This window comes from Octopus bimaculoides, chromosome 10 (genome assembly GCF_046866305.1).
Source record: "Octopus bimaculoides isolate indiv1 chromosome 10, ASM4686630v1, whole genome shotgun sequence".
Classification (NCBI taxonomy): Eukaryota; Metazoa; Mollusca; class Cephalopoda; order Octopoda; family Octopodidae; genus Octopus; species Octopus bimaculoides.
In genome coordinates this window covers 90,138,461-90,161,667 of record NC_142937.1, presented here as the reverse complement: position 1 = coordinate 90,161,667, position 23,207 = coordinate 90,138,461, and the positions used below count along the sequence as shown (strand labels likewise).

General features: G+C 35.8%; 1 protein-coding gene across 3 annotated transcripts; it reads right to left on the bottom strand.

The window, feature by feature from the left end:
- Window positions 1-6,600: 6,600 nt before the first annotated feature.
- Window positions 6,601-22,144, bottom strand: LOC106869410 (uncharacterized). 3 transcript variants are annotated; one of them, XM_014915136.3, is made up of 3 exons: window positions 20,509-22,144; window positions 14,413-14,527; window positions 6,601-10,624 (listed from the first exon to the last, which is right to left on the bottom strand). In XM_014915136.3, exon 3 carries the CDS (start codon window positions 10,324-10,326, stop codon window positions 8,875-8,877), a length of 1,452 nt encoding a protein of 483 aa, XP_014770622.2. In that variant the 5' UTR covers window positions 10,327-10,624; window positions 14,413-14,527; window positions 20,509-22,144; the 3' UTR covers window positions 6,601-8,874. The 3 variants fall into 3 exon arrangements, with proteins under 3 accessions (XP_014770622.2, XP_014770621.2, XP_089215114.1); XM_014915135.3 differs by lacking the exon at window positions 14,413-14,527; XM_089358988.1 differs by lacking the exons at window positions 14,413-14,527; window positions 20,509-22,144 and adding an exon at window positions 16,296-16,313.
- Window positions 22,145-23,207: the final 1,063 nt, after the last annotated feature.

The window sequence follows — 23,207 nt, the reverse complement described above, 5'->3', positions numbered from 1 at the left end:
AAATAACTATAAATGTTTGCTCTTTTTTTTATTATTTTTGTTTTATGCCAGAACATAAAGAAAATCATTGCAAGTGAGAAGTATCTACCATCAAAACTGACCATAGTTTGAGATTGCAGTTATGATTAAAAAATAACAACGTAATTTCTCTTTCTTTAATAATATGTTGTCAAACTTAGGTCTTGTTTATGTCATAACTTCCTAGTTAGAGGAAGTTTATAATTATAGCTTTTGGTTATTCATACCATTTTGGACAACGATGCCAACCTTTTACAAAGAAATGGTGGTAACAAGATAAAGTAATGGTGTTTTAAGGGTAGTTTTTTTTCTTTTTGTTTTTCTGTTACTTTACATTTTATTATGTGAGAAATTTTAATTAGCGGCTTTGTCAGAAATCATTGTAAAATAATTACTATCATTATTAATGACTGTAAGCTTGCAGAATCATTACTATGCTGGACAAAATGCTTAGCAGAAATTTGTCCATCTTCACAATCTGGTTCAAATTCTGCTAAGGTTGGCTTTGCCTTTCATCCTTTCGGGATCAATAAAAATTCCCCTCAAAATTTCAGGTCTTGTGCCTAAAGAAGAAAAGGTTATTATTAGAACAGTGGAGTGCAGTAGTGGACTGACAGAATTGATAGAACAGCAGACAAAATACTAAGTGTTTACATAAAGGTAAACTGATTGTATACCTTTATAGTCTGAGTTTAAACCCCCAATGATATCAACTTTATCTTTCAAGGGTCAGTGCAATAAAGTATCATTTAAGTAATGGAGCCAATATAACTACCATTTTGAAACCATGTCTAAGTTTGAAATTATTATAGCAGCATTGATTATAATAATACTTTGTGCTATTTAGTGACATCTCTTTATGCTCCGAGTTCAAATTTAATGAAAGTCAGCTTTTCCTTTAATTTTTTTCCAGGGTAGATAAAATAAAACCGTGGTTGTATGGTTAAAATGTTCACTTCACATCAATGTGGTTCTAAGTTTGATCTCACTGCACAACACCTTCGGACAAACATCTTCGACTGCAGCTTTTGGTTGACCAATACTTTGTGAGTGGAATTTAATAAATGAAAGCTATATGGAAGATGGTCATATATATATATATATATATATATATATATATATATATATATATATATGGACACTTATATATGTGCATGTGTGTGTATGTGTAAAACTTTCCTCAATTCTTTTATTTGTTTCAGTCATTTGACTGCAGCCATGCTGGAGCACCACCTTTTAGTTGAGTAAATTGACTCCAGGATTTATTCTTTGTAAGCTTAGTACTTATTCTATCGATCTCTTTTTGCCAAACTGCTAGGTTATGGAAACGTAAACACACCAGCATTGGATGTCAAGTGATGTTGGGGGGGGGGGACAAACACAGACACACAAACACACACATATATATATACGACGGGCTTCTTCCAGTTTCCATCTACCAAATACACTCACAAGGCTTTGGTTGGCTTGAGTCTATAGAAGACACTTGCCCAAGGTGCCACACAGTGGGATTGAACCCGCAACCACATGGTTGGTAAGCAAACTACTTACCACACAGTCACTCCTGAGAATATAAATATAAGTAAGAAAACAGAAATACTGGTGCTTTTCAGATGAAAACCCTAGCAATATTTGTTTGACATCAAGTTACATATATTGTTCTTTAGAAAAAGAAATTTAGCAAAAGAAATTTTCTGGTGCTATATTTTTGTTGAAATATCCTACATCTGTTGCAACTAATTTTGAAAGTAATAAAGAAGTTAGCAAAATAAGTAACTTCACATTATCAAGCTGGTGTTTAGAACATAAATTAACATGAAATTTTGATGGAAATTTTTAGATTACAGGAAGTCTGTATCAAAGAACCAGGGGTAGCTTGAGGCAGGTTGATATCAAAAGGGATATATGAAATCGTTCACAATTTATCAGAGAGAGTGGTGTGTGTCTGTTTGTGCATGAGTGTAGTGTGTGCGTGTGAAAGAGAGAGAGAGAGAGAGAGAGAATGCATGGTTTTATGTGTGTATGTGTGTGTATGGGTATATGTAATCATATGTATATGTGGATATATGTAACTATGTGTGTGTGTATTATGACTAATGAATGAAAGAGGACAGTGCCCCACCCACACACAAAGCCATGTGAAATTGAGGAAAGAGGTGTGCCAGTTTTTCCTTCAAACCTTGACTGACAACTGACTGGGCCAGCTGATGTTTAATCAAAATGAATCACATTTTAATGATATGAACTGATATGAAAACTTGATTTGACAAGCTGGCAGCAGCATAATTTCTTACTGAATCATAGCATTACAACAATAACTACAAGTTTTCCTCTAATGAGAAACTATGTTAAATTTAAACATCATTGTTTTCAGTCTAGGAGGAAGTTATATAATTATGATGGTAGTGGTGATAGCAATGGTGGTGGTGGTGGTGGTGTCAGTGGTAGTGGTAACCATGGTAGCAGTGATAGTAATGAAGGTAGCGTTAAAGTTAGTGGCTGTAGTGATAGTGTTGGCAATGGTTGTAGTGTTGACAATGGTGACAGTGGAGGTCATGTCTGCAGTGGTAATAGTGGCACTGTTGACACTGATAGTATTGGTGGGAATAGTGTTGGCAGTGGTGTTAGTGTGACAGTAGTGATGGCAATTTTAACAGCAATGGCTGTGGTACCAATGGTAATGGTACTAGTGGCAGTAATGGTAGTATTAACAGTGGTATTAGAAGTGGTGACAGTGATGGGAATAGTAATGTCGATGTAGCTGGTTGTAGTGATTGCAATGACGATGATGATGATAATGAATATTATCACCAATATGTGATAAAGATATCAAGTAGGACTAAATTTAATTTTAAATAAATCACTAATGTTAATTACTCTGATTATGTCTCTGGTGCCTACTTCCTTAATTGTTGATACTTTGTTATATCAGTCAGTCTACCCATCTGTTCCTTCATAGGTTGATACTGTAGCAGTGTGGTGGTTGTGGTACCAATTAACCTGAGGTCAGCATTAATTCCACCCATCAGCACCGATATCATTTTAACTTCCACTTATCAATTCCTTGAATGGAAAAGTGGTCTGGTTTCTAAGGCAAAATACTTTATCTAATGCCAACCCTCACCTGTTTCCAAACAAGATAATGATACCCTAGTTTCTTGAGCAACAAACAACCCAGGCATGGTTAAGTGGAGAACTGGAAATGAATGACATTGCACAAATGAGTCTTTTATTGACAAAGATTGAGCAACACATACCAAGAAACCTAACCATACTTTTGCAGTTACTGCAAACAACACCATTTGCAATGCTATGCCATTTTTTACAACTGGCAAACACACATGAAGACATGAAAAATATGAACTTGTTCACACAAACAAAACAGGTACCTTTCAGTTTCCATCTACAAAATCCCCTCATAAGGTTTTGGTTGCCCTGGAACTATCATAGAAGGCACTTGCCCAAAATGCCATACAAAGGTACTGAACTTGAAACCACATGATTGGGAAGCAAGCTTCACAACCACACAGCCATGCCTGTTATAACTATTTTCTTTTCTTTTCAGTCAATCTCAAATTGCATTATATGAATTTTCTCTTCTTAAAGATGATCAGGTGCAATTCAATAGAAAATTTGACTGCTATTTCTAGTTGGTTGAGTAACTAGGCAGAGGTTCCCTCGTTGGCTTTCCTTCATGTGCATATGTATGTGAATGTGTGTATGCAGGTGCATGTATGCAGGCGTATGTATGCATACGATGGACAAGGCACAGTTATTTTTGAAATACGTTTGGCAACAGGTTCCGAAAACTGGTCCTTGCTTAACTGCTGCTCATGCACATTAGGATTATGGAAAGATATCTTCCTTGCATTATTACTTGTTCTGATCCATGGCTCATTTCCTGCCTTTGCAACACTTTATCAACCAAGAGGAAGTGGAAGCTTCTGTGAAGAAGTTGTCTCAAAAGACAAGAATTGGTGTCAGCATAGGATCAAAGAACTGACAGAAAGGTGGCTTCAGATAGTGTAACATGATGGCCTCTACTTTGAATGCTAAGCTGCTTTTGTTGTGACTTAGTGAACAAATCAAATAAGTTACTAAAATATTGCAAACTTTTGACTTAACATAGTAGTATATCCCAGTATATCTCATTGCTGTATGTACCATATGCTGTAAATAGGTCCCACATGGTGATATAACTCACAGCAGTAAGTAGGTTCTACACAGACACAACTCAATGTTGAATGCTGGTGATGCATAATATAACCAACCACATCCAGTAGGCACCTCTCAGTGGCACAATCCATTACTTCAGGTAAGTATTAGACATTGGTATATTTCAATACTGAAAACAGTAGCAGAGTGACATTGAGTATTTTGTTATCTTGCAGGGGTGAGGTTAATTTCCTCTATCAACATATCCAGGGGTAGATTTATCCATTTAAAGTTAATCATCGTTCGTACAGATCCACTGAAAAAAGACTGAATGAGGTCAGTCATACAATACTAACGACCACCACAGATAACCACAATATATGTACTTTTCAGTTAGATAACACATTCTTTTCTGTACAGCTGTTCAGAGAGAGAACAAAGGAGAGAGAGACAGACAGACAGAGACAGGTGAGTAGAGTAATAACATTTAAAATGGAAAAGATAAGTTAGGAATTTTAGGGTGATAGAGTGTGTGTGTGTGTGTGTGTGTGTGTGTGAGCACACGCACATGTTATTTCAAAAACTAAAGGTCTCAAGCTTAGCATGATTTATCATTACCTTATCTTTTTTTTCAAACAAACTGACCAGTGTGTGACTGCATGCACATATACATGTATATAAATGCGTGTGTGTGTATCTTTCCCAGTTTCCACATCTTTTGTAGAATTCAGCAAGATATTCATTAGTCTTTATATAGCTCTATGTATATATATTTATTTCTTACGTATGTTACCCCTGCTGGCGACAAAGGGACTCTCACTCAGAGTAAAAGGCAGACTGTATGACGCATGCGTACGAACAACCATGCTGCATGGCAGTGAAACATGGGCTGTAACTGCTGAGGACATACGTAAGCTCGCAAGGAATGAAGCCAGTATGCTCCGTTGGATGTGTAATGTCAATGTGAATACCCGTCAGAGTGTATGTATCTTGAGAGAAAAGCTGAACATTAGAAGCATCAGTTGTGGCGTGCAAGAGAGACGATTGCGCTGGTATGGACATGTGGTGAGAATGGAGGAGGATAGCTGCGTGAAAAAGTGCCACACCCTAACAGTTGAGGGAACCCATGGAAGAGGTAGGCCCAGGAAGACCTGGGCTGAGGTGGTGAGGCAAGACCTTCGTACATTGGGCCTCACCGAGACCTTTGGAAATGTGCTGTGCGTGAGAAGACCCGGCAAGCCAAGTAAGATCGTTGCCAGTGCCCCTGGACTGGTTCTTGTGCGGGTGGCACATGAGATGCACCATTTTGAGCGTGGCCGTTGCCAGTACCGCCTGACTGGCTCCTGTAGGATTTTCGAGCGAGATCGTTGCCAGTGCCCCTGGACTGGCTTGTGCGGGTGGCACATAAAAGACACCATTTCGAGCGTGGCCGTTTTCGTGCGGGTGACACGTAAAAGCACCCACTACACTGAGTAGTTGGCGTTAGGAAGGGCATCCAGCTGTAGAAACTCTGCCAAATCAGACTGGAGCCTGGTGTTGCCATCCGGTTTCACCAGTCCTCAGTCAAATCGTCCAACCCATGCTAGCATGGAAAGCGGACGTTAAACGATGATGATGATGATGATGATGATGTACATATAAATACACACACACACACACAGACATTTACTAGGTTATGTCTTAATTAGGACAACTATAAGTCATTTGTTTCACTATCTTGGTCAATTTGTAAAGTTTGTTCAGAGAAAGATTTAAAATAATCCTTTCTACTATAGGCACAAGGCCTGAAATTTGGGGGAGGGGGACAGTCGATTACATCAACCCCAGTACTGAACTGGTACTTAATTTATCAACCCCGAAAGGATGAAAGGCAAAGTTGACCTCAGCAGAATTTGATCATTTTGTCCAGCATGCCAATGATTCTGCCAGCTCACTGCCTTAGAGAGATTTAAAATAATGGCAAGCTTTTAAAAATCATCATCAACATTCATCATCATCATCTAGGATTTAACAAAATACTGTAGTTGTTCATTAGAAAACCAATCATGTGAGGGCCATTTCTTGTTTTTGTAAATTTTTGCAAGTAGGTCTAAAACACTAGAAGGTAGCAGCTGCTGAAAATGTGAAAGAGGAAAGAGGTAAAGTATAAAGACTGATTAAGTGAGGGAGAACAGAGTTAAACAGGGACAAAGGAAAGAATAGGAAAAAAGAAAGGGAATAAAGAGTGACAGTATAGAGAGAAAAGAAACAGAGGGAGAGAGAATGGAAGTAGCAAAAGAAAAGAACTAATATTGATAAGAGTGAAAGTGAACAACTAGCAAAAGTTAAGACAGGCATTCAGAAAGACAAACAGAGTGTAATATAAATCAGGTAAATAGTTGCTATTTGGCAGATGTTACAAGAAACAAAAACTAATACAATAAAAGCTATAATTCAACAATTTTATTTGTAAAAAATAATTGAGATTTATATTTGATCATATTAGTTTGTTTTTTCCTTCCTCAGTTCATATGATATAACAACAATGCATTGTTCAATAAATAAATTGTATTTGTTACACCAACGTTGTTTAATAGTAAGAAAAATGAATAACAATGTTAACATTTTCAAGTCCAAACACAACAGCTACTCAAATTTCATGTCTGACATGCAAAATTCCCTCACTATTTATACCTAGTTCCATCAGATCTTTATTCAGTCAGCATATATTTCCATACATCTTTTCTTCATTAAGGTATTACTTTGGAGTTTTGACTAGGTACTCCATACCATAAAATATGAATTTAATAGGAAATTTGCAATGAAAGATAAAAGAAATGTGTTTGTAAATATTTTTCTTCTTACTACACACATTATTCAAGCAGCATTTCTCATTTTCTTTTCCTTTCTTGGTTCTAAGTCCTGCTGTTTTATCCTTTTGATAATATAAACACATTTATTCATATATATCAGAGTTGTAACAAAAGGAGACAAGGGGTCATCACCAAACCAAGCAGAGGGAACCTTCAATATGCCACAAATTCAATAAATACACAAGCATGTGTGTACACACACACACACAAGTCTTGATGTGAAAATTGGAGTTGAAACAGGTATGTTTTGGAAGCATTATTCTACCAATAAAAAGACATGATGCAATGGTTATAGTTAACTAATTTAGCTAACCTATTGATTATGACTGATTGCACATCCAGCAATTCAATCAACTCAATAACCAACTTACTGAATTAGCATGCAAAGTGGTTGAATATTTCACAAACACTTGTATCTTTAACATAATTCTGAAGTACTACCAGCATGACAGTTTGAGAAGGTTGCACTTGAAGTTATTGGTACAGTTCATCTGTCTACACAATTTCACTAACAAAACTTGAGGTGACGCAGGACTATGGTAAAGGCACTTGCCAAGGATTCCACACAATGCAACTGAACCCGAAAACTCATAATTGCGAAGCCATTCTTTACTTATATATATATATCACATTAATTTCATACCATATATATATATCATTAATTTCATACCATATATACATATATATATATATATATATATATATATGTATGTATAGCATCATTTACATGTTTTTACTGTAGACAGCGCATTAATGATTTGGCTAAATGTAATAAAGTACAACTGAACATAACATTGTACATATTTCAGATTATTAAAACAGTATTTCAAGGTTTTGTAATTTTGTTCAGATCAGTTATCTGAACAAATATACCCTGCCCATCTAAATTTAGTCAATGAAAGTTTAACTATATATATATATATATATATATATATATATGTTTTTTCAAATCCAATGATTTATTCCATCACTTGCCACAGTCAATGTTTCCTCTTTTTGTCAACTGAAGAATTGCACCTGGCAAAAACAAGAATTAAATTACCAGTTTCAAACAAATAGTGTACATGTTCTGAGCACTTTCCCCTGTCTGTATACCAAAATACCAAAATGCATATATATTAAGCTGCTGTCAGTAATGGAGTTGAAAATGTTAAATATTTCTGAAGTTAGCCTGAAATAAATTAAGTGCATGAAAGCAATCATAACAGTAGTAAACAAACAATGTGTAAAAAGATCACAGGAAATGTTTTAAAATTTTAGAATTCCTAATTCATTCAGAAGTATTCATTATGTTTACCATTGTGATAATTTATAACAAATCAGGTTTGATATTTTAGATTTTAGTGTTACTTTCGAGTTCTGTATTTTATTTTTGACTTTCAGGTTTGGACGGGTATGGAAGTTTATAAATTGGTGGAGTTGGAGTCTTAAATTTCAATGCCCTTTATCTTAAACAGTGGAAGTGGTAGACACCAAGCAAAGTAGAGTGTCAGGTGAAAAAAAAAATGTAAGCAGTACCTTAATTCCACTCTGAGTAAACATCAATGCAGCTTACACGCAAAGTGAAATTTATTCCCAGTAGAGTGTGCAGAGTAACGTGCCTGCTTGACTACTATTATATATCAAACATGAAGAGTCTTGTACTTTCTTTTTGAGTTTGAAGTACAAAGATTAAAGTGCATGTGATCCATAAATGATGCAGTAGAATTTATGTTGTATGACTTGAACAGTGTGTATAGGCATTCATTATGAGTGCAGCACCTTAATTGCACAATAATTTATTGTGATGTGATAAACTGAGTTGTAGCAGTGTAGAACAGTATGCATGTATGTATGTATACAGTGTAAATCAATTTTCTTCAGGAACTGTTACTAATTTATAGCGACTGTTAGTCTTTTTCATTCTAAAGACACTCTCTTCAAAGAGAGAAGCTTCTTTGTTTTTACCAATAAGTCTATGAAGTATACCCATGTTCACCAAAGTTGTGATTAATGCAGGATTCTTAAAAACGTTCAAACCCATTTTACTCCGTTCGCATATTTTTTTTATATAATAGATTAACAAGCCACCATTTTCTTGTTCCTGAGGAGTTAAAGTATGCCCACTGTCATCATCGATGCTACCGTATTTCTTTTCACAAAACTGTATAAGAACCTCTCTGTAGATATCCTGAGCTTGCCGATACTTTCCTTGCCGAAGATATAAAGAAGCATGGTTATTTTTACTTTTCATTACCGACATATGATCATTTCCAAACATAGATTTATATATTTCCAAAGACTGATTGTAATAGTACTCTGCTTGTTCATATTTGTTTTGATTTTGACAGAGAAGTGCCAGATTATTGAATAACTTTGCAACTGAAGGATGATAAGTACCATTGATTTTCTCTTTTATTTCCAGAGCTCTCTTACACATTTTTTCAGCATCTTTGAAATTACCACTTTTTCCATACATCACAGCAAGGTTATTTAGAACTGCTGCCACACTAGGATGTTCATAACCTAAAGTGTTTTCTCTTATTAAAAGAGCAGCCTTTAACACTCTGACAGCCTCTTGCATGTTGCCCATATCTTTATAGATGCGAGCCTGCATATGTAGGACTATAGCTTCTTCAGGGTTAAACCGACTAGTTTTTTCTAAATTCTGTATTGTTTGCTTACATAAAGTTAATGCTACCTGATGTCGACCTTGCATAACATACTGTGTTATTAAGTCATACAACGATCGGAATCGAGCAGGAATTTCATAGCCAGGACTTTCTGTGTCTTCTATAATGTCATCCAAGAAACTCATATCAAAAGATGAAGGGCGGCATTTGCCCTCACTACCATTATCAGTTTTTTCCTCATTCTCATCATAATTTAACTCTTTCATGAACTCAAAGTGCTTTAATTTCTCCTCAGCAACTACAAGAGATTCTTGACAGTTTTGCAATTTGGTTTGAGCATCTAACAATTCACTTCTTAACCAATCATTCTCTTTCCTCAGAAGTGACACCTCAGTACGCAGTTTCAAGTTCTCTCCTTCTAGATACTGCAAATGTTTTGTCAAAAGCATTGTTATTTCTGCTTCTTCCAAAGCCAAGTCTATTGCTTCTTGGGAATGTTTCAAAACATCAAGTTTTTCTACTGTTATATCATTTGTATCAACTACATTGCTTTTGAAATTCATTTTGATATTATTGATGATGCTGAGGTGTTCATTACGAAGTGTGTGCAAATCACGGATTGCTTTCCGTGTGCGACGAATGATATCATCTTGGTATGTAAAATTCTCATTTAAGTCACTTTTCTCCATTTTTATTCTCTTATAGTATTTTCCCTTGAAAGTAGTAGGAATTGCTTAAGCTTCTTTAAATATTTGCATTGTCATAATTAGAACTTAAATAGTTTAATTATAATTTAAACAGAATAATAACCATTCTGGTCATGTTAGTTTAAAGAATTATGTAGGAATGTTTTCGTCTCTGGAAAGAACTTTTAGTTCCCAGTTCTGGTAGATAAGGCAATCTCCAAAGTTGATGATTATAACAATGCTCTGCTATGGTATTCTGCATGTCAATTTGTGTCCTCAATGAAAAGGGGGCATCTTCAAGCTAGAAGAAATAAAAAAAAAAAACACAAGTTACATGCATGTACATAAAATGTTTGGTTAATTTTTTTTTTTTGGTAAATACAATTACATACACAATTGCATATTATACAAATGGACAGAATTTTAAGTCTCATACAAAATTCAAAGCAATTTTTAGTTACAACTCATTAAATTTTGAGTTCAAATCTTGTTGCCATCAACTTTGCTTTCATTCTCACTGGGTCAATAAAATAAAGTACCTAGCGTAATATAATCAAGCATTTCCCTTCCACTTAATTTCTCGTCTTGTACCTATATTGGAAATCAGTATTATTTGAATTGGCAGCAACATTGTAGTGTCAAACATAATGCTTTGTGTTATTTTTCTGGCTTTTACACTTTGGGTTCAAACTCTAATAAGGTCATCTAAAACTCATCATTCTGGGTTTCTGGGATTGATAAAGTATCAGTTAAGGAAAAAAGTTGGTAAATATTTCAGTGTGAATGCAAATAGCTGTTACATGGTAGCAGGGCATTCTAGAAATAGCAGCCAAATCTTTCTTTTTCTAGAAAAAGGAGTCATTCACACGTAATTTTGATATCACATTCGTTGAAAGCATGCAAAATAACCTAGAAAAGAAAAAAAGACCTGCAAAACAAAACTTACTTGGGAAACTTCAAGGTCCCCACCACCCCTCCTACCTTTCTTTTCCAGAAAAAAAAGTGGCTTGCAGTGGGTTTGGCGGTCAGACATGTTGAATGCACCCACAAAAAATTGTGGAAAAAAATTATTCCATACTGAGGTACAAAATATTTACCAAAAGAATAAAATCTTGTACGATTATACCTGTATAATTACATAAATATTGATGTTTACCCTATAATATTCTGATTACTGTGTTTCAGAATGTTTAACCCAATGTGCATGTGAACGTGCGAAGATGCACGCACACATATCATCATTTTAGTTTTAATAGGATGCTTGCATGGGTCGACAAGAGTATGTTCAGGCAGAACTGTCTCTGGTTAAATACTCTTCCTGTCATCAGCCTCAACTTATTTCCAAGTGTGGTAATATTTATCCAGTTTGTAAAACAATAAACATGGACATGTTTACAAGGAGAACTGAAAATAATTGACTCTGTATGAACAAGTCTTTTTCTTTACAAAGATTGTGCAAAATGTCAAGAAACCCAGACATGCTTTTGCAGTGGATTAAAAGTAAATGACACCATTAGTGAAGCCATTGTTTACAAACAGCAAGCAAATATACATGGGAAATATGAAAGTACTCACATATACGTAATGAGCTAGTTTCTACTAAATCCACTCACTTTGGTTTGCCCAGGGCTATAGAAGACACTTGCCAAAGGTGCCATGCAGTGGTTGGGAACAGAACTTCCTAACCACACAGCCATACCTACACTGAATTACTGTTACAAAGACTTTAAGACCATTTTCCCTGCTAATGCTGGGGTTAGCTTCGTAGACCCTATTTTTAATTGTACTTAGCAAGGTTCCTTTTTGAGGCAGTGTATTACAGCCAAATGTCCTTCCTGGTACACAACTTTTTAGTTAACTCACAGAACAAGCACAGATACAGTATTTTAAAACTAGAGTACATATGGCTGCTATTACAATACACATATACAAGATATACAAGGCAACTGAGAACAAAACAAGGAAAAACTGAAATAATAAACTGAAAAAAAACATATTCCCAGAAAAATTCTTCACGTTTTCAACTAGATACATCAAAGAAACAGATCATTCAACAAAGCCATTGTCAGCCCCAGTGATGGTCCTGATGTTGTCATGGAAGAAACTTCATACCAGGATCTGGTGGCTTCCATCCATAATACCAACCACATCCATGACAACAGCCCCCAATGAGGCCTTGGCTTTGAAAATTAGAGGCCACATCATATAGTGGGTCCCATAATCACACAGCTCTCCTATGTCTTGCCTAACATGAAATACCCTCCCCTCATCATGTAGCCCTTGGATGTGATATTCTCGTGTATCACATGTTTGGATTCAGCCATCTTGAGTTGTTTTGCCAATGGACCACATCAACCCATCATAGTTTGTCATTGATGCTGTTCTAGACTCACAGGATGAACTTGGCCATCTTGACATCTAATCACTGAAAATATTTCTTTCTCTTGGCCACAGATATGTTCTTCCCAACCTCATTCAAAAAGTTGAATCGTCGTAGTTAGAGGCTAGAGTTACAAGTACAGTGAACCTTTTCCTTTCCTGTTAAATTTAAAGTGTTGTTGGTGTCAGTATAGCAAAAAGAGAAATGGAAGTCAAAATATGGCACATAAAGTTAGGGCATCATCTTCCATGTTTGTTCACAAAAATCCAGAGTAGCTTGTTTATTCTAATAATTTTCAGAATATATTGCTAAAATATGCATATAAAACAATGATGACAAACACTCATACATGTACTTTGTTGTGCTAAGAGAACACGAGGAATGCAATAGTAATAGAAAATAGTAAGAAAGCTTTAGTATACGTGTTATGCATGTGTGTGTGTGTATATGCTTGTTTGTTTATTTGTGTGTGTGTGTCTATGTATGTACATATATACAGAAAAAGAGAGAGAGAGAGATTATAAGTACCAATCTGAGAAAGAAAAAAGCAACAAGTCCACTGACAGTTGTCTAGAAAACAGATCTAGTTAAGTGAAGAAACATTTGTCCTGCCTAAATGAATGAAATGAAATCTTTGAAACTGGGTTATGGACGTGGTTGACCGGTGACTGAGAACACATTCGGATGTAAACACCACCACCAGCTGACTAATAAAACAAATATAACTTTAAATCAGCTGTGAGTGACTCACTCTTGACAGATTTTGTTTTGTCATATCTTTATAATCCTTCTAGTAGGGATTACGAGCTACAGTACATATTCTGTTCAATACCACAGATTTGCTTGTCTGTTATTTGACTTTAACCAGTTGAGCATGTCCCTTGGTGGCTGACGATATGTGCATCTCTGATCACGAGCAGAAGTAGTGGGGGAGCATCATAGCCATGTGTTGAGAGGAATTCTATGGGGTTTGAATAATTCATCTCTGGAAACATAAGTGTTTCATTCAACATCCTTAAACAACCCTTATTCAGGGACCTTTTGAATGGGGTGGGCTACTTGACTTAAACAAAATTCTAACTGGGCCCAACTTGCAAGGTCATATGCTGAACTCAAATCCTGCCAAGATAAAAATTTGCTTTTCATCCTTTTAGGATTGATAAAACAAAGTATCAGTCAAGTACTAGAGTATAATGGTATCAACTATCCCATCTCCTCAAAACTACTGGCCTTGTTCCTAAATTAAAAACAATTATCCTCCTCCTCCTCATCATCATCATATTTATTAGTATCTATTTTTGCCTACAAACATGTTCAGCCTCTCTTTTATAGCATTCTCCCTATCTAACCAGGAGAACAATGACTGAATGAAATTCTAGATGGAGTAAATGAAGACTGTACAATAAGAGAATAGTAACTCTGAATGAAAACAAATAAAACTAATAGTGTAGAGAAAATACTTTAGGTTGACTTGACAACGTCTCCAGGGCTTGAAGCACAATAAGATGTATCTAATCTATATTGTAAAGTGGTTCACAACAGGAAGAGCAAAAGGCTAATAAAACTATGCTAAAATCATGATAGTTACAAATACAATGAAAAGCCCTAAATGTGTACATAGCACTAACACTTATATTTGTATGACACACAATCGTGGGTTGACCAACTGTGAGAATCAACTATCATCAAATGATAGGAAAACAACTCACCCACCACTGGAAACCCCTTTCCTCTGGTCAGATACAAATCTTCAAGGCTGTCACCATCAGTGCTAGCATAATAAAAGGTAGATCTGGCCAGATTGCAGAGATGAGTAAATGGGTGCTGTAGGAAAAGCAAGGTAAAACAGAAAGTAATATGGTGATAGAATGAGTGGAACCTTAAATAGAGCCAGAAAAGTAGAGACAAGACTGGAAAGATTGGTGACAAAGTAAGCAAAAGCACTATCAGACAGGTAGAAATTGAAATTGATATCAGGTATACATTACAAATAAGCTCAATATTCAACATACAAAGTAAGAGATTTTCTAAGGTTCTGCAAGAAGAAGATCAGAGATATGAAGTATTCTGTACTGTAAAATACTGTCAATGCAAATCCTTTCAGATCAAATTATCACAACTTATGCTTTTAGAGTTCTATCTGAGCCACATTATCAACTCTAGTATCCCCACAGTTCAGCATTTGTTCTCTATACTCTTCTTATACACTAATAACCTATTTGCTATCTCCTTCAACAATGCTCACTACTGCATCAAATTTCCAACTCTACATTCCTCTGTAATTTTCCACATCCAAGTGTCATCCACTTGCAACCTAGACACCTTGTGCCAAACCTAGACTGACTGTGAACAGAGCCCATAGAAGCATTTTCCAGTAGGAATACCAATCTTGTCTCTCTCAACCACAAAGTGATACAATTGCTATACTTATAAAGGAAACATAACACTTCACCTTCCCTAAATATGAATATCATGTAACTAGAACCCTCACAATAGTTTCAAATCTATGCTTTACTATCACTGAGAACCTCACTTGGCAAATGCATGTTCTTAACATAGCAAAGACTGCATACAAAGACAGGCCTTTCTCTTCAGAGCTAGAAAATAGTATAACATTCCCAACAACTACTAAACAACATATAAAACTCAGAAGTACTTCATAATGGAATAGTGCTCCCTCCTCTGGGATAGTATACTATTGCACATACAGGCATTCTAGACTACACTAAAAAAAAAAAAAAAAAAACCCTACTAAATTAACATGAGATCACTCAAACACTAACTTCTGACCCGGAAATATACTGTTTCTTCTCTCTGCCTTTCCTACCACAACTAGAAGCCTCTACTTTCTCAGAACTGGTCAGTTCATGCTAATCTTCACCCAATATTTCCAGTTCATTCATTTCTGATGTAAATGAAGTTAGATGATTTAAAGTGCACAGACAAAACTGACAGCTCTATTCACTGTAACAAATTAGTCAAATGTTTGAAAACAATTATCTTTTAATAACAGCTTATTTAATCTTCTTACAAAAGCACAGAGATGGGAATTTTTACAAAAAAAAAAAAAAAAAATTGAAAGCTGTGTTGTTTCTGCTTTTCCTGATAAGAACAGTATTTTTGGAGGGTGATGTGAGTTTTATTTTGTTTTCTTGTTTTTAAAGGTCTGACAGCAGTTATTTTTGTATCAGCAACATGGCCAAGGAATAATACTTTCAGTGAACATCTGCATACTATATGCACATAATCTTTCAAATTCACATTTTAAAATACAGAGATTATGATTCTCAAAAATCCTTTTTCCATACGATATTTTAACACTTTATTTTGTGATCACAAAACGAAAGAATTTCCAATTCTCCTCGCTTACCAACCACATGGTTCCGGTTCAGTCCCACAGCGTGGCACCTTGGGCAAGTGTCTTCTACTATAGCCTCGAGCTGACCAAAACCTTGTGAGTGGATTTGGTAGACGGAAACTGAAAGAAGCCCGTCATATATCTATATATATGTGTGTGTGTGTGTGTGTGTGTGTCTGTCTGTGTTTGTCCCACCACCATCACTTGACAACTGGTGTTGGTGTGTTTACGTACCCGTAACTTAGTGGTTCGGCAAAAGGAGACCATTAGAATAAGTACTAGATTTACAAAGAATAATTCCTGGGGTTGATTTCTTCGACTAAAGGTGGTACTCCAGCATGGCCATAGTCAAATAACTGAAACAAGTAAAAGAGCAAAAGAATATGCATACACACATGCATTTATTTAAACTAAATATTTGGCCACTGTTTGAGTTGAATTTCATACTCTGTGATCCTTTCAACTTAGATGTGGTGTGTGAAATTTGTGTCAGTTTAAACTAGTGTTTCTCAACCCGGGGCCCATATACCCTTGGGGATCCATCTGAGTTTTTGTTGCGATGCTCCAGCATGGCCGCAGTGAAATGACTGAAACGAATAAAAGAATATTATCTAATGACTATTATGATGACGTGAGTTTTCGTGTCTGGCGTGCGTGTCGCGCACGTGTTTTCTTTTATCAGTTTGTATACGCGCGCGCGCGTACATATACACGTATCTAGTGAGGAGGCAGAAACAAGTCAGAAATCAATTAAAATATGGAATCTATAAAATCTATGAGAGAGTTACCAAAATAGAAATAGATGCAAGCATAAATGTAAGAAACCGAGCGTCTACACGGTCACTCAATATGCTAGAAATAATAGCCAAACTCTCTCAAACCACAACTTAGCGTCTTAAAATGAAAGAATATATTGATCAACGTAGTTCTAGTAGAAATAGACGGGATGGCCACAGCTGAAGTGCCTTTGATCATAGATCTGCTCAACTAAGGCCTGATGGCGATCTTTCGGCCTGATCTGGAGAATAAACAACAACAAAGTGCTATTAGGAAATGGATAAATAATTTACTTTCATACATAGTTATCTATAAATAGACGCCAATATATACAAGAAAAAAAAGCAATCATAATGAAATAAAAGCATTTATTGTTTAGTCCCAGATCATCTCAGATTGAGCAGGCTATGCTCAAAGACGTTTCAATCAAGATTGATCTTGATTTTTAATGGTATCGCGAACTACCATGTGTCCTTCCCGTTTTCAGGATATTTTTTTTCCATCTATAGATTTGACTACTACTTCTACGCCCGACTATATTAACTCCTTCATTGATTCGTGTAGCATCTGTTTATGATAGGCAGGGTAAAGATTAAAGAATGTCTATTGCTTTGCCTGCTTCTATCAAAGAAATTCTCAAAATGCCACGTCAGTAGACGGAAAATAATTCATGCTACCGTCTGTCGAGTCTTATCATTGAATTCTTCACATAATTGCAAATTTGCGTTTAAGAAAAAAGAAAGAAAAAGCAATGCAATAGCTGAAACTGTAGAATGAGAAAGACTATTTACTTCTCTCTAAATACACCACACCTCTGGACTCAATAAGTATAAATAATGTAAAGAAGTAGAGCAAAAGAAAAAAAACTTCTACGTTAAGTGAACCACTAGCAATAAATAGCAACCAAAAACACAGAATAATATATTCCTCGATATATTATGCCTAAAAATAAGGCTGGATGGTCAAGGCTGAAACATTTTCGGTCATCAGTCTGTCTTTCACATTTCTACCTTTTGAATTTTGGAATTCCTTTCGCGTAGCACATATTTATTTTTTAAAATTATTTTACCAAAACAGCCCACCATTTCTTCCTCGCATCTAGTATTCTACTTTTATATGGAGAATTCAGCTGGTTGTACTCTTCCCTCCCCTTGGAAATGACCCAGTCCCACAGTTAAAAATCACTGTCGGTGGGGTGGGTGGACGATAGAATAAATGCCAAAGATTAATAACATTCATTCTCATCTATCCACGTTCTGAGTTTAAAGTACACCGAGATCGACTTTACATTTCCTTCCTTCTTCCAATCTGAATGGAATAAATAATCGTTAACTTCAAAATTTGTGGTCTTGTACCGATATTTACGTTTAGATGTTTTATTTTGAATCTAATTTAACCTTTTCATTTATCCGTCTCAATTCGACAATTTGCGATAGGCGACACTTCATTTTCCTGAAGAGGAAAAAATTTTTAACCTGCGTTGTCTACTTAACTAATGCTAAACAATGCCACATACGGAATTAAGATACAAAATTTCCATGTCTATGACATAAGTGAACCCAAAGTATAGTACCAATTAATAATGGTATTTTGATAAACTTTTTGCAGAAAGTCCATTTGAGAAATTAAAGAAAACCTAACACGAATAAAAAAAGTTTCTGGTGTAACGAATGCCTAATTTGATAACGCTCGAATAATAATAGTAATAGTTTCCAAGATTGGCACACGGCCACAAACTGAGGAAAGGAACAGTCGATTTTATATGGAACCCAGTAATTATTTCACTTAGCCAATAGGGACGAAAAGTGAAGTCGACTTTGGCAGGATTCAAAATCAGAATCTGTGTAACTAAATACCGCAGATCAGTTTATCCGTCGTTGAGAGCTAATTAGAAACGGAGGATACTAGAGTAAAAGCAATTAGAGTATTTTGTTGGTCTTACTCTGTTCAATTCCCACTGTTGTTAATTTCGTTAATTAATGTTTTGAGACGAGAAAATACCAGTCTTATTGATTTTGGAAAAGGAATTTGTGTTGAATTCCTCGATTGAATTACAGACGTAAGTGAAATACTTTTGTTGGGGATCGAAACCGAAACGAAAACTCGGCTTGTAGAAAGAAAACTTCTTCGGTACTCGATATAAATACTGCACCAAGCGTCTGCTTTTATAATTCCATTCACCTTTAGGATTCTTTACAAGAATAATAAATTCACCATAGTACTTGACTGATACCTTATTTTTATCGACCTCCGGAAAGATGAAAGGCAAAATTGAGTTAGGAGGAATTTGAATTCAAAACGTATTAAGGGCCAAAACTAAATCCCTTTCATTCGTATAGCATTGTAAACAAATTGTTGTAACGTTTTCCGTCTTTTCACATAAGGCAATTAAAGAAAGAATTGTTATTATCAGTAGTAGTAGTAGTAGCAGCAGCAGCAGCAGTAGTAGTAGTAGTAAAAGTACGGAGAATGGTAGACAGTAGTGTACGACTCCAAAGCAACTACGTACTTATGTCACATACAGAATCCACACTATTCTTCCAAAATGTGTGACACTTGTGCTATAGCTAGAAATCATGAATATTAAATTTTAGGAAAATCAAAACTTGTGCTCTCACGAAAATCGAACCGCTGATCTTTTGCTTGTCGACTAGGCAACTGTCTCAACCACTACTCTACGAAGAAACAGCGAGAAAGGCACGAATGTCACATAATCTCGTTTATACCCCCTTCAAATGGCGATTCAAAGAAAACATATACACACGCGCGCCTGAGGTGGCTATATTAGGAATAAGAGATCAAGCGAAAGAATAAAGGATAAGATAGGTGGAGATAAAATTACGAGATGCAAACCACCAGATGATGATTTTGAGGTAAATATTTTGGTTTGGGACACCAAACTTGAACAAGAGCCGAGATTAAAGTAAGGGAAAATACTTCGCCTTGTAAATTAGAAAATTAATGAAAATATTGATAATTCAGAGGTTCGGAAGTTGAGCAAAATATTATACTTATATATATATATATATTATCCACCTTTAAAGTTAAAAAAACAAAACCGACGTATACGACAGGTGTGTAAAATATATTTGGGCATAACTACAGGGTTTTACCCCCCAGACTTTGGGAGGTCATAACTTTCAGAAAAATGAATATTTTTTAATGAAATTTGCTATGCATATAGTATTTACTATGTAGAATCCGAATATACAAAAATTTCTGGTGAAAGTGTTTTGGAATGGGGGTGGGGGACAATTTTCGGAAATTCCAACAGAGTCCACTTAAATTCTTAACTTCCAGGAAAATTAATATTTTTTCGTGAAATTTTCTACAAATATACCTTGATGCACACGATTTTATTTTTCTCAATAGAAGTAAATTCCAAAGTAAACGTTTCTAGTAGATAAGTAGAAGAGAACAGGAGCAAAAATAGGAATATACACGCACGGTTAAATATAGAAACTATCACAGTGTCGCTTCCCGAAGAATTTTAAAATGTTAGCTTTCCGAAACTTTTTTTTCAATCGTGCAAAAACACGAAGATTAAGAATAAACAGAAAAAGTACACAACGCTTCTCAAAAATAACCTGCAGTTGTTTTTTTTTTTTAGTATAAAAAAAACTTAATGTCTACCGATTTAATTGATAAGATTAAGAGGAAAACAACTTACGTGTGCAAGTATACTTTCATAGTACTTAAATATTTCTTCGTAATGTTTTCACATCCCGTGTACTACCACTGATTAAACAATCTAGTTTAGCTTCTTTGTTTGTAATAATTGCGAGAAACAAAATTCTCTCGGCAAGGTGGTACCGAGTTCTATAGTTCAGCAGTGAAATTTTTGATAAATGACTAATCTCTGTTGTCATAAATTTTGGTCACCCGTGCTTCCGCAGCGGGAGGTCGACAATATATAATGTAAATTATCTTTTTTTTCTTTTTCTTTTTTTGTATAAACTGTTTCACTTATTCATGCCTAGAAGTTGTGGTGTATCCCGCACGGAAGTAGCAGTTGATGAAGTAATGAGAGAATGAAAGAAAAAGCGTATGACGAAGAAACGTTTGATAGAGTGATTGGTTTATGTATATATAGCGGGAGAGAGAGAGAGAAAGAAAGAAACAACAGTGAATGTTTGAATGAAAGAGGACAAGGAAGAGATACAGAGTAAAATATAGAAATTACGTAAAGGGAGATGACTAAATCTAACAATTGTCTATATTGACAGTGTAATAGTTAATGGGGGGGGGGGGATAAACAAGAGAAAGAAGTTGAGACAGAAGCAGAGAGGGAAAGAAAGAGAGGTAAAAAATTGAGAGAGAGGGAGACAGAAAGAGTGGGGAGAGAAAATAGTGAGAGAGAAAGAAAATTGTAATAGAGGAAGCAAATCAAAAAAGCTTTGAGAAAAGAGAAAGTTGGGGTATGAGGTAGAGATAGACAATTAAAAATAATGACGGGCAAGCGACTAAAAACAGATATAGGAAGAAAAGTATGGAGAGAGGGAAAAGAGAGACGATTAAAAGAAAAACAAGGATGAAGATGGTTTGTCAAAAAGAATTATCAGTGATGAGGAGAAGTGAGAAGGTGGGTAAAGACGAAGAGAGGACGAAAGGTATTGTGTGTACATACATACATACATGTGTGTGCGTGTGTATGAGCATGTGCGCGGGCGTATTCAGAGGGAAAGAGCGCGTGAGAGGATAGAAGTGAGGTTATAGTGAGTGGGCGAGTGTAGGAGTGACGAGAGTGAGACAATAGCCCTGAGAAGTTTACCAGAGTTGGAATGCAACTGTGACGCATCATTAAGAAGTAGTAGTTGTAGTAGTAATAGTAGATATGTAACAACCTGCAGTTTAAGTCCAGACATATCTACTAAGTTCTCGCTTTTGGCTTTGTTGTTTCATCAATTATAGTTCCATTTGCATCATATGCGTGTATATTTTTACTGTCAACTAAGTTTTAACTCCCAGACAGTCGTGTTTCGAAGGTCTGCTGGTCTCTAACTGTAATATTACCTTTAGTCAGTGTTTGGTTGCAAGGTTACATGCTGCCTTTATTTGGCCTTTGGGTTTGTGTTGTTATTTGGTACGCAATTAAAATGTGAATGCTGTGTTTACCGTTGTGTTTCCAATATTTTTCGTGTTTTGCCGCCAGTGACATCGTCCAGTACTGCGACTGAAGTGAAGCATTGCGGCCGCAGATTGTCAATCACCATGAATATACATGTACATACCAATAGTTTATAAGGTACTACTAAAGCAGCACGGTCCCGAACGCGCTAGCTAGTCGTGAGTGGTCGATCCTAACCCTAAACACGTATTCATTTGCACACGCGGGTTAGGGATAGGGTTAGGGTCGACCACTCACGACTAGCTAGCGCGGACGCGCGACTGCGCGTTCGGGACCGTGCTGCTTTAGTAGTACCAGTTTATAACTAATAACATTCATAATATCTAGAAAAGTTCGTGCTTTGCGAGGAGAGGTGATTTCTGAGTGTTTTTTTTTTGTAGTTTTTCCCCCAGTGTGCAGAATCATCTATTTTCACCGGTTCTAGTTATTGATGTTGTTTAGCCCTAGGTTAGCCATAATCATTCATCTCTATAATGACAGATGTACCAAAAGATAACCATCTCGTCTTTTATTCACACAATATATTTAAGACTATATCATTTAATTTGTCCTTGCTTTTCACAGCCAGCCCGTAGTCACTCTTAATCAAACAAATCTATCAATTAACGTGTTCCGGCCGTGCCCATCCTGTCTTTCATATAGACATAATGTATCCAGGATAGGCCTGGCCATTTCGAATTACATTGTCACAGAAAGGTTTTGAGTGGTTGCTTGTTTACTTTATGCACTAATAGTCAAATAATCAAATTACAAAATCAAGAATTTTTCATACTTTTCGTTTGTTTAAAATTATAAAATTGTAGGCTATTGCTTAATTACCACTTATGAATTTTAAAAGATAGCGAAAAAGATGTTCAATTAACACTTGCAAACTACATACAGCTGTGCATAATTAGAGGGAGATTTGGCAGCTATTCTTTTTTACTATTGTTTTTGCTTCTTAGGGGCAGGTTTTTTTGCTGGTTTAAGTAGTAATTTTGGTAACCTTTAAGTGGTAAAAGACATTATTCGAATGACTGGAAAAACTATTAAGGACACACACACACACACACAGACGCGCACGCGCGCGCGTGTGCAAATTTTTAAAGAATTGGAAAAGCGACAAAAGTCAAAAAGAGGTACACAGTGAATGCGTTAGACTGACGCTCAGAGAAAGTTTAAGATGTAAAAATAGAACGGGTGCGACGTTTCGTGCATGGTTCTTCGTCAGATAGAGGGGGAAAATTCCGATATATATATAT

Bases quoted from the DNA above. Each gene is read 5' to 3' on its own strand.
- LOC106869410 (XM_014915136.3), bottom strand. From the start codon at position 10,326: ATGGAGAAAAGTGACTTAAATGAGAATTTTACATACCAAGATGATATC.